The following is a 12,690-nucleotide window of genomic DNA, read 5'->3' on the forward strand; positions in this document are numbered from 1 at the left end:
CTCGGCAGCCATGTCTGTGGGAGAACACAGCCATGATTTTTCAGTGCTCATTACAGTGCATCTCCAACTAGAAAAAGTCTGGAATGTCGTCAAAACCCCCACAGAGCTCAGGATATAATGAGAAAGGCAACAAGACTAGAGAGCAAGATGGCATAAATCAGATGCTAATTTGTGATTTAGGTAGAAGGATACAAAAGGGAGGGAAGTTTCCAGAAAGGTGGGACTTGGTGCTCTAACTTGAAAGATGAGAAGGATCTCAGATGGCCATGAAGTCCAAGAGCAGCCCTGGGCAGAGGTACAGTAAGTGAGCATCAGGTGAGAAGCTGTAGCTCAAGGTGCTGAGGCCAGAGGAAGGGCTAGGACTCCTACTCCACCCAGGACCTGGCTTGCTGCTTTGTACCCTAAGTGGGGTCCAAAGCAAAGTGGCCTGTCATTGGTCTGGAGTATCCAGAGACTGGATTCCGGGGGGAATGGTATCAAGAGTGAGCTACGGGGATGGATGATAAGCTGCGGAGCTGGGAGCTTTTGCTGCTTCAGCCAAGGAGTGCTGCCTTATATTATAGCCCTGAAAGTCGCTGGGTCCCTGTGCATTGTACCTGAGGTGTGAAGGGATGCTGGCTTCAGAGCTGGAGGAAAGTTGGCTTGACTATGCAAAAGAAAAGCCAATCTCAAAACTTATGAATGCTTAAAAAGCTCACCAAATAGGTATTTCTGCAAATGCCTAAAATTAGCAGTGCCTTATTGTGGGTTAAGCATTGGCCTCCTGACGGTGCCCTCAGTGGTCCTGGATCTGTCTCTGGCTTCAAAGTTTGGATAGAACAGATCCAGGGACGCCCCTTCTTCTAGCCTCAACCACCCTATGTCTTTCCAGTCACAACCTCTGGAACCACCTCAGCCATCTTCAGCCTTCGAAGCCAGCCAACACCGTTTTTTTGTTTGTTTGGGTTTTTTTGGTGTTTTTTTTAAAAAAATTATTGTTACCTTAACTTCTTATTGCCAAACAACCATGAGCTCCCTAAGTCGTCAGTGTTCTTCCACGGAGGTGGAGGCTGCCGTCAACCGCCTGGTCAACCGCATCTGCGGGCCTCCTACACCTACCTCTCTGAGCTTCTATTTGGACCGCCACAATGTGCTCTGGAGGGCATGGGCCACTTCTCACACAAGTTGGCAGAGAAGAAGCACAAGGGTGCTGAGCATCTCTTAAAGATGCAAAACTAGCGCAGTGGCAGATTCCCTTCTAGGACATGCTGAAGCCTCCCCAAGATGAGTGGGGCAAAACTCAGGACACCATGGAGGCCGCCATGGCCTTGAAGAGGAACCTGAACTGGGCCTTGTGGGTCTGCAGGCTCTGGGTTCTACCTGCGCAGACCCTCATCTCTGACTTCCTGGAAAACCACTTCCTGGATGAGGAAATGAAATCATAAAGAAGATGGGTGACCCCCTGACTGACCTCCACAGGCTGGCCAGCCCCAAGCTGGGTGAGTATCTCTTCGAAAGCTCCCCTCAAGCAGACTAGGACCTTTGGAGCCCAGAGGCCTTTGAGGGGCCCCTCTGCATCCCCCTCATGTCTGGCTTTTGCCTGAGCCATTCTTTTAACCACTCTGGAGCCCTCTGGAAACAATAAAGCTTGCAGGAAAAAAAAGAATTGGCCTCCTAGTCCTCTCAAACCTTAGCATGTAAGCGGTAGCCAGATGCTGGGAACTGAGTGAGGGGTGAGTCTAGTGCAGGGATGCTTGCTCAGGTTTGTTTTCAAACCCTTCAGTGGGGGAGTCTCGACTCACCCTCACCGGCAACCCTGAGGAGAACAGGGTCTAATGAGACACCAGGGGTTTAAGCTAAACCAGCCTCGTATGGGCTCAGATTTCCTGTTGTCAGTGGTAACCAGAGGTGTCCAGTTCTGCCTCCACCACTGGCTTGATGTATGTCACTGGGGAGTTACTGACCTCCCATTTTACAGAGAAACAATGTCTGCCTACTCACATTGTAGGATTTATCAGGTCCCCACCGTTTGTTTTACTAGAGATCACCTAGTCCAAAATTTTGTGTGATAGCCCAGCTGTCCCATGCATCAGGACGATGCTCAGCCAACTGGTTCGATTTCCGGTCAGAGCTTATGCCCGGTTTGCGGGCTCAACCCCCAGTGTAGGGCATGCAGGAGGCAGCCGATCAATGATTCTCTCTCATTGATGTTTCTATCTCTCTCTCACTCTCCCTTCCTCTCTGAAATCAATAAAAATTATATTTAAAAAATAAAAATATCCTGTGTGATAGAAGAGGAAACAGGCTGAGGAAAGTGCCTTATGAGGTGACAGAGTGAGTCACAGTCCAGCCACAGAACTGGGTGTCCTGACTCCTCTCGTCTGGTACTGAGATTAGGTCACAGAGGTGTGCTCTCTGGCAGGTAATTTGGTAACGACAATCTACCAAATTAACTGCACACACCCTGTGACTTGGCAGTGTCGTCTCTAGGCATAACCTTCTTTATGCTTGCACAGTGTCCATAGTTGCATATTTACTATAACACTAATAGCAAGAAAACAAAAGCCCCAAAATGTCCATTAAAAGAAGAATGGAGCCGGAACCGGTTTGGCTCAGTGGATAGAGCATCGGCCTGCGGACTGAAGGGTCCCAGGTTCGATTCCGGTCGGGGGCATGTGCCTGGGTTGCGGACATATCACCAGTAGGAGATGTGCAGGAGGCAGCTGATCGATGTTTCTCTCTCATCGATGTTTCTGGCTCTCTATCTCTCTCCCTTCCTCTCTGTAAAAAATCAATAAATTAAATAAATAAATAAATAAATAAATAAATAAAAGAAGAATGGAGATATGAGCTATGATTCCTCCACACTATGAAACACTATGCAAAAAACCCCCAAAACACTATGCAAATACATTCAATGGGAAAAGCAAAGTGCTGTGTAACTGATTCCATTTGTCAAAGATAGATGTTGAAGGGGCAGGGATGGGCTAGAAGAGGTTAAGCGGGGGGGAAGGGGGGAGGACATATGTAGTACTTTCAACAATATAGATTTTTTTAAAAAGATAGATGCTGACATGTGCTTATACAGAACCTGATAGTGTTACCTCTTTCGGTTGGGACAAACCATTTCTTTTTAACTTGGAAATAATAGTATAAAAATGAATCCCGATTTCCATGTCTCTTGGCTTCTGGGAAGAGGCTGGTGAGGTGGCCTTACAGTGCTGTGTCTCCACCCTGGGGCTGGGGCATCCAGCAGAGCTTCCTCGTTAAAGCAGTCCTGCTGTTTATCTAGGTGCACCCTGACATCGGCATCTCTTCCAAAGCTATGAGCATCATGAACTCACTTGTGAATGACGTGTTTGAGCGCCTGGCCTGCGAGGCTGCCCGACTGGCCCCAGTACTCAGACCGAACCACACTGACGTCCCGGGAAGTCCAGACGGCAGTGTGCCTGCTGCTGCCTGGAGAGCTGGCCAAGCACACTGTGTCCAAGGGCACCAAGGTTGTCACCAAGTACACCAGCTCCAAGTGACCCGGGGCCTAAGCTAAATAAAGGGTCAACTGGTCTCATGCACTGTGGTGATTTCAAAAATGGACATGTGCAGGTGAGGTGTGATTTGGGACAAGGGTATTATACTTTTCCCCCTCTTTTTTAAAAAAAATTATGTTTTTATTGATTTTAGAGAGAGGGAGAGGAGAGGGGGAGAGAGAGAAATATTGATCAGCTGCGTCCTGCATGAGCCCACAACCTGGTCATGTGCCCTAACCAGGAATTGAACCAACCACCTCTCAATGCATAGGATGACGCTCAACTAACTGAGTCACCCAGCCAGGGCAGGTATTGTCACTTTTGATGGCCACTGAGGTGGAATTGCAACACTTACTTATACCTTTTTTTACATTGCTTTCTGGGTGTACCCCATGAGCACATGTGAAAAATGTTCTCACCTGCAGTGAGCTGATGTAGGACTTGGGGCTGGATTCAGAATCCTCCAGCTGCTACCAGCTGTATTCATCATACCCTCTCTGGGCCTGAAATTCCTCCTGTGTTACTCCTTTTTTTTTAATTTCAAGAAAAACGATTTTAAATATAATAATGTTACATGCAATAAACCTTAATATTTCAAGAAAAACTATTATTTATTTATTTATTTTTATTAAATCTTTATTCAGATTATTACAGTTGCTTCTTCCTCCTGCCCCCATAGCTCCCCTTCACCCGGTTCCCACCCCACACTCTGCCCTTACTCCCCTCCATCCTCATCCATAGGTGTATGATTTTAGTCCAGTCTCTTCCCGCATCCCCCACACCCCTTTTCCCCAGAGAATTGTCAGTCCACTTCCTTTCTCTGCCCCTGATTCTATTATATTATATTCACCAGTTTATTCTGTTCATCAGATTATTTATTCACTTGATTTTTAGATTCACTTGTTGATAGATATGTATTTGTTGTTCATAATTTTTATCTTTACCCTTTTCTTCTTCTTCCTCTTCTTAAAGGATACCTTTCAGCATTTCATATAATACTGGTTTGGGTGATGAACTCCTTTAGCTTTTTCTTTCTGTGAAGCTCTTTATCTGACCTTCAATTCTGAATGATAGCTTTGCTGGGTAAAGTAATCTTGGTTTTAGGTTCTTGCTATTCACATTTTGAATATTTCTCGCCACTCCCTTCTGGCCTGCATAGTTTCTGTTGAGAAATCAGCTGACAGTCGTCTGGGTATTCCCTTGTAAGTAACCTAGTTTCTTTCTCTTGCTGCTTTTAAGATTCTCTCTTTGTCTTTTGCTCTTGGCATTTTAATTATGATGTGTCTTGGTGTGGTCCTCTTTGGATTCCTTTTGTTTGGGGTTCTCTGCGCTTCCTGGACTTGTAAGTCTATTTCTTTCACCAGGTAGGGGAAGTTTTCTGTCATTTCTTCAAATAGGTTTTCAATATCTTGCTCTCTCTCTTCTTCTGGCACCCCCATAATTCAGATGTTGGTTCACCTGAAGCTGTCCCAGAGGCTCCTTACACTATCTTCATATTTTTGGATTCTTTTTTCTTTTCTGGTAGGGTGTTTTTTACTTCTTCATATTTCAAATCTTTGACTTGATTCTTGCGATTCTCTAGTCTGCTGTTGGATCTCTGTATAACATTCTTTATTTCAGTCAGTGTATGCTTAATTTCTAGTTGGTCTTTTCTCATATCCTTGAGGGTCTCACTAGATTTATCGAGGGTCTCACTAAATTTATCGGCAGTTTCTAGAAAATTCTTGAAAAACCTTATAAGTGTGGTTTTGACCTCTATATCCAGTAGTTTGTTTTCCTCCATTTCTGTCATTTGTGACCTGTTTCTTTGTCTCCGCATTTTGGCTGCTTCCCTGTGTTGATAGAGTGGCTTTCTGAGCTAGGTGTCCTATAGGGCCCAGTGGCTCAGCCTCCCCAATTACCTGAGGTGGACACTCTTGATGCATCCCTTTGTGGGCTGTGTGCACAGTCTTGTTGTAGTTAAGCCTTGATTGTAGTTGGTATCACTGGGAGGAATTGACCTCCAGGCCAATTGGCTGTGAGAATCGGCTGTGTCTATGGTGGGAGAACTTCTGTGCTGGAGACATCCTTATGGGGCAAGACTTGCTTCAAGGGGGCTTTGGTGCTCACTGAGTTTGCCCCTTGAGTGTGTCCCTTATGGATCTGAGGAGTTGTAATCTGGAGGGTCCCACTCTGACCACTGGGTACACTGGCTCTTGGATCTCTAAGGAGGTATTAATTTAGCCTCTGCCTGAGCCTACCCAGCAGGAGCTACGGAGTACATGCAGATTCCTCTTCTTTGTTTGGGGTTTGGAGGTGCCCAGATGAGGCCCAGCTATGAAGCAATGCAAGCTGCTGTGGGACCTTGGGCCTTCTTTTGGATGTTCTGAGTTTCTCTGACCCAGCTGCAGTTTGTTAGGTAATTTTAGATTGCAAAGGGCCAGACCATTCATATGCAAAAGCCTCTGAGCACTGCTTGGGTGGGGCAAGGTCTCAGGGAATCAACAGGGCAGAGCAAACAGCTATGGCTGATCTTCAGCCCTGCCCTAAGAGGTCCCGGGTCTCAGTGTCCTGCGGTAATCGCTGCAAGCACCTCTGAGAGAAAGCCGCCCTCAAGTTCTGCCCACTGCCATACAGTCCAGTTTCTCCCCGTATGAGTCTGGGTCCCCAGAGACTCACCCTGAACTGGAGTGCAGAGGAGTCAGGACCTTGTGTCTCCCTCCCGATTGAAAATTACAACCGTGTCCTCAGTTGCCAGCCCTTTCTGCATGAGCCTCCGTACCTCTGCACTTGACTTCCGCACCTCCTCTGAGTCTCAGTGTGCTTTTCTCTTTCCTTCTAGTTGTAGAATTTCCACTCAGCCAGCCTTCCTGTGGCTCTGGATGATGTTTGTTTTGTCTTTTAGTTGTATTTTTGAAGTGGTTGTACAAGGCAGCAAGCAATTTCAGGTGTTTACCTATGTCGCCATCTTGGTTTCTCCAAGAAAAACTATTTTAAATATGATAATGTTACATATTAATACAATTATTCAAGAAAAATGATCTTATATATAATATTACATGCAATAAACACTAATATTTCAAGAATAAAAGGATTTTAAGTATAATAATATTGCCAAAACTGTACTAACATAGTTTGATATCACAAAAGTTGTAGGAAATATTAAAAATCTGCAAATAATAGGATTGCTTCTATTATATTCTAGAATATTTTCCCCTCTGGCTCTATTTCTGTTCATCAGTTTATGTTGTTCATTATATTCCACAAATGAGTGAGATTATATGATATTTATCTTTCTCTGACTGGCTTCTTTCACTTAGCATGATGCTTTTAAATTCTATTTTGTCAGATATGAGTATTGCTACTCCAGCTTTTTTTTTTCTTTTCCATTTGCCTGGAAAAAATTTTTCCATCCCTTCACTTTCATCCTGTGTCTGTCTTTTGTTTTGAGGTGGGTCTCTTATAGACAGCATGTAGTTGGGTCATGTTTTTGTATCCATTCAGCTACCCTACACCTTTTGATTGGAGCATTTAATCCATTTACATTTAGGGTTATTATTGACAGGTACCTATTTATAGCCATTTTAATTCTGTATGGCTAGGTTTCTCTCTCTGTTTCTTCTTCTCAGCAATCCCTTATAGTAGTCCCCTTAGCATTTCTTATTTATTTATTTATTTATTTTTTAAATTGTTTTATTGCTTAAAGTATTACAAAGGGTATTACATATGTCTCCTTTTTCACCAGCCCTTGACAATCCACAGGCCTCCCCTACCCCCCAGTGTCTTATGTCCATTGGTTATGCTTATGTGCATGCATACAAGTCCTTCAGTTGATCTCTTACCCGCCCCCCTTGCCCCCCCATCCTCCTCGGCCTTCCTGCTATAGTTTGACAGTCTGTTTGAGGCAGCTCTGCCTCTGTATCTATTTTTGTTCATAAGTTTATAATGGTCTTTATTATCCATGAATGAGTGAAATCATGTGGTGTTTTTCCTTCATTGACTGGCTTATTTCACTTAGCATAATGCTCTCCAGTTCCATCCATGCTGTTGCAAATGGTAAGAGTTCCTTCCTTTTTAGAGCAGCATAGTATTCCATCGTGTAGATGTACCACAGTTTTCTAATCCATTCATCTACTGATGGGCACTTAGGCTGTTTCCAGATCTTAGCTATGGTTTATTGTGCTGCTATGAACATAGGGGTGCATATATCCTTTCTGATTGGTGTTTCTGGTTTCTTGGGATATATTCCTAGAAGTGGGATCATGGGGTCAAATAGGAGTTCCATTTTTAGTTTTTTGAGGAAACTCCATACTATCTTCCATAGTGGCTGCACCAGTCTGCATTCCCACCAGCAGTGCACGAGGTTTTCCTTTTTCTCCACATCGTCTCCAGCACTTGTCATTTGTGGATTTGTTGATGATAGCCATTCTGACAGGTGTGAGATGGTACCTCATTGTTGTTTTGATTTGCATCTCTCGGATGATTAGTGGTTTTCATATGTCTCTTAGCTTTCTGAATGTCCTCTTTTGAAAGGTGTCTATTTAGGTCCTTTGCCCATTTTTTGATTGGGTTGTTTATCTTCCTTTTGTTAAGTTGTATGAGTTCCCTATAAATTTTGGAGATTAGGCCCTTATCAGACACTAGAGGCCCAGTGCACAAAAATTTGTGCACTCGGGGGGGAGGGGGTCCCTCAGCCTGGCCTGTGCCCTCTCGCAGTCTGGGACCCCTTGGGAGATAACGACCTGCTGGCTTAGGCCTGCTCCCGGGTGGCAGAGGGCAGGCCCAATCCCTAGGTGCAGCCCCTGGTCGGGCTTAGAGCAGGGCCGATTGGGGAGTTGGGTGCCACCCCGTCATGCACAGAGCAGGGCGATCGGGAGGTTGTGATGCGACCCTCAGTCACGCTCAGGGTAGGGCCGATTGGGGGGTTGGGGCACCGTCCGCTGTCACACTCAAGGCAGGGTCGATGGGGAGGTTGCGGCGCCACCCCCTGTCACGCACAGAGCAGGGCCAATCAGGGGTTGGGGCACTGCCCCCTGTCACTCACAGAGCAGGGCCCATCAGGGGGGTTGGGGCTCTGTACCATGTCACGCACAGAGCAGGGCCAATCAGGGGGTTGGGGCGCTGCCCCCTGTCACGCTGATCCCGGTGCCTAGAGGCCTCGCGGCTCCTCTGATCCCGATGCTGGGAGGCATATTACCCTTTTACTATATAGGATAGAGGCCTGGTGCACGGGTGGGGGCCGGCTGGTTTGCCCTGAAGGGTGTCCTGGATCAGGGTTGGGGTCCCCACTGGGGTGCCTGGCCAGCCTGGGTGAGGGGCTGAGGGCTGTTTTCAGGCTGGGGGTGACTGAAGCTCCCAACCGCTCCTTTTTTTCTTTTTTCTTTTTTATTCTGGGCCAGCTTTAGCTTTGAGGCTTGGCTCCAGCTCTTAGGCCTCTGCTGATGAAAGTAGGTTTCTGGCCTTTGCTTACAATGTTGCGATCCAGCTGACTGAAGCCCGGCGGACTAAAGCAGGTTTCTGGGGTTTTGTTTAGCTTATATTTGTTACATAGTTGCTTAGAGTTGCAGCTCAGAGGCCTGCAGTGGCAGGCAGGGAATGTTGGAGTCCTCTGTCACTGAAGCAATCAAGCCCCATGTTAGTTTCAAGCTGCCTGGCTGCCGGCCGCCATCTTGGCTGGCAGTTAATTTGCATATCGCCCTGATTAGCCAATGGGAAGCATAGCGGTCGTAGCCAATTACCATGTTTCTCTTTTATTAGATAGGATAACATTGGCAAATATGTTCCCCATGCAGTGGGCTTTCTTGTTTTGTTGATGGTTTCTTTTACTGTGCAGAAGCTTTTTATTTTGATGTGGTCCCATTTGTTCATTTTCTCTTTAGTTTCAAGTGCCCTACGAGCGGTATCAGTGAAGAAATTGCTTCAGCATATGTCTGAGATTTTGTTGCCTTTGGATTCTTCTAGTATTTTTATGGTTTCCCGTCATACATTTAAGTCCTTTATCCATTTTGAGTTTATTTTTGTGTATGGTGTAAGTTGGTGGTCTAGTTTCATTTTCTTGCATGTATCTGTCCAATTTTCCCAACACCATTTATTGAAGAGACTATCTTGGCTCCATTGTATGTTCTTGCCTCCTTTGTCAAATATTAATTGAGCATATTGGTTCAGGCCGATTTCTGGGCTCTCTATTCTATTCCATTTATCTATATGTCTGTTCTTGTGCCAGTACCAGGCAGTTTTGAGAACAGTGGCTTTGTAATACAGCTTGATATTTGGTATTGAGATCCCACCTACTTTGTTCTTTCTTAGGATCATTGCAGCTATTCGGGGTCTTTTTTTTTTATTCCAGATGAATTTTTGGAGAGTTCGTTCTAGATCTGTGAAATATCCCATTGGTATTTTAATGGGAAGTGCGTTGAATTTATAGATTGCTTTGGGTAGTATGGACATTTTAATGATGTTGATTCTACTAATCCATGAACACGGTATGTTCTTCCATCTGTTTATGTCTTCCTCTATCTCTTTTTTCAACATCATGTAGTTTTCTGAGTAGAGGTCTTTTACCTCTTTAGTTGAGTTTATTCCTAGGTAGCTTAATTTTTTTTGTGCGATGGTAAATGGGATTGTTTTTTTAGTCTCTTTTTCTGTAAGTTCACTATTGGTGTATAGAAATGCCTTAGATTTCTTGTGGTTAATTTTGTATCCTGCTACATTGCCAAATTCATGTATTAAGTCTAGTAGTTTTTTGATGGAGTCTCTAGGGTTTTGTATGTATAATATCATGTCGTCTGCAAATAAGGACAGTTTTACTTCTTCTTTTCCAATTTGGATGCCTTTTATTTCTTCTTCTTGTCTAATTGCAATGGCTAGTACTTCCAGTACTATGTTGGTGAGAGTGGGAATCCCTGTCTTGTTCCTGTTCTTAGGGGAAATGGTGTTAATTTTTGTCCATTGAGGATGATGTTGGCTGTGGTTTTGTCATATATGGCTTTTATTATGTTGAGGTATGATCCTTCTATTCCCACCTTGCTGAGAGTTTTTATCAAAAATGGGTGTTGGATTTTGTCAAATGCTTTTTCTGCATCAATTGATATGACTATGTGTGTTTTTTTTTCTTTCAATTTGTTTATGTGATGTATCACGTTTATTGATTTGCGGATATTGTACCATCCTTGCATCCCTGGGATAAATCCTATTTGGTCATGGTGTATGATCTTTCTGATATACTGCTGGATCCGATTTGCTAAGATTTTGTTGAGGGTTTTGGCATTTATGTTCATGAGGGATATTGGCCTGTAATTCTCTTTCATTGTGTTTTCTTTCCCTGGTTTTGGTATTAGGGTGATGCTGGCTTCATAGAATGAGCTTGGAAGTGTTCTTTCCTCTTGTATTTTTTGTAGTAGTCTGAGGAGGATAGGTTTTATTTCTTCCTTGAATGTTTGGTAAAACTCACCTGTGAAGCTGTCTGGTCCTGGGCTTTTGTTTGCTGGAAGCTTTTTGATAACTGCTTCAATTTCTTCCATAGTTATTGGCCTATTGAGATTTTTAGGTTCTTCCTGATTGAGTTTTGGAATGTTGTATTTTTCTAGGAATTTGTCCATTTCCTCCAGGTTGTCTAGTTTGTTGGAGTAGAGTTGTCCATAGTATTTTTTAATAATAATTTTTATTTCTGTGGGGTCTGTTGTTATTTCGCCTCTATCATTTCTGATTTTGTTTATTTGTATCCTCTCTGCTTCTTGGTGAGCCTGGCTAGAGGTTCATCAATCTTATTTATCCTTTCAAAGAACAAGCTCTTGGTTTCATTGATTTTCTGTATTTTTTTTTGGTCTCTATGTCATTTATTTCTGCTCTAATCTTTATTATCTCCTTCCTTCTGCTCACTCTGGGCTTTTCTTTTTGCTCTCTTTCTAATTCTTTGAGCTGTAGATTTAGATGATTTACTACAATTTTTTCTTGTTTTTTGAGATAGGCCTTGTAGACCTATAAACTTCCCTCTCAGGACTGCTTTCATTGTGTCCCATAGGTTTTGAATTGTTGTGTTTTCATTGTCATTAGTTTACAGGATGTTTTTAATTTCTTCTTTGATCTCATTGGTGACACAATCAATATTTAATAACATGCTATTCAGCTTCCAAGTATTTGAGTATTTTGGGTTGTTTTATTGTAGTTTATTTCTAATATTATGCCATCGTGGTCTGAAAAGATGGTTGGTATGATTTCAATCTTCTTGAATTTGGGGAGACTTTGTTTGTGACCCAATATGTGGTCTATTTTTGAAGATGTCCCATGAGCAGTTGAGAAGAATGTATATTCCGTGGCTTCGGGGTGAAATGTTCTGAAGATGTCAATTAAGTCCATCTGATCTAGTGAGTCATTTAGGATTGCTGTTTCTTTGCTGAGTTTTTGTCTAGAGTATTTATCCAGTGATGTCAGTGGTGTATTAAAGTCCCCTACTATGATTGTATTGTTGTCGATCTCTCCTTTGATATCTTCCAGGAGTTTTTTTATGTATTTGGGTGCTCCTGCATTGGGTGCATATATGTTTATCAGGGTTATATCTTCTTGTTGTATTGATCCCTTTAGTATTATGAAGTGGCCTTCCTTATCTCTTGTTATGGCCTTCACTTTGAAGTCTATTTTGTCCAATATAAGTATTGCTACCTCAGCTTTTTTTTCATTTCCATTTGCCTGAAAGATATTTTTCCATCCCTTCACTTTCAGTCTGTGTGAGTCCCTTCTTCTGAGGTGGGTCTCTTGTAGACAGCAAATATATGAGTCATGTTTTTTTTATCCATTCAGCCACTTGATGTCTTTTGGTTAGAGCATTTAGTCCATTTCCATTTAAAGTTATTATTGAAAGGTACTTGTTTGTAGCCATTTCTATTTTTTGTGCCTGTTTTCTTTCTTAGCCTTTTTTTTTCTTTTTCTGCTTTTTACACCAGTCCCTTTAACATTTCTTGCATTGCTGGGTTGGTGGTGATAAACTCCCTTAGCCTTTTTTTGTCTGTGAAGCTTCTTATTTCCCCTTCAAGTTTGAATGATAGCCTTGCTGGATAGAGTATTCTTGGGTTCAGTCCTTTGCTTTGCATCACTTTGTAAATTTCCATCCATTCTTTTCTGGCCTGATGTGTTCCTGTTGAGAAATCATTTGATAATCTAATGAGAGATCCCTTGTATGTAACTTTCCATCTCTCTCTTGCAGCCTGTA

General features: G+C 43.3%; 1 protein-coding gene across 1 annotated transcript; it reads left to right on the plus strand.

The window, feature by feature from the left end:
• Window positions 1-1,006: 1,006 nt before the first annotated feature.
• Window positions 1,007-3,509, plus strand: H2BK1 (H2B.K variant histone 1; the record flags this gene model as incomplete). The annotated part of the gene is given in 4 exon segments (XM_081102626.1): window positions 1,007-1,129; window positions 1,242-1,337; window positions 3,272-3,373; window positions 3,375-3,509. Coding segments are annotated over 4 exon segments (456 nt in total).
• Between the last annotated feature and the right edge of the window lie 9,181 nt (window positions 3,510-12,690).

The sequence above is a fragment of the Myotis nattereri genome (genome assembly GCF_964212035.1).
Source record: "Myotis nattereri genome assembly, chromosome: 11".
Lineage (NCBI taxonomy): Eukaryota > Metazoa > Chordata > Mammalia > Chiroptera > Vespertilionidae > Myotis > Myotis nattereri.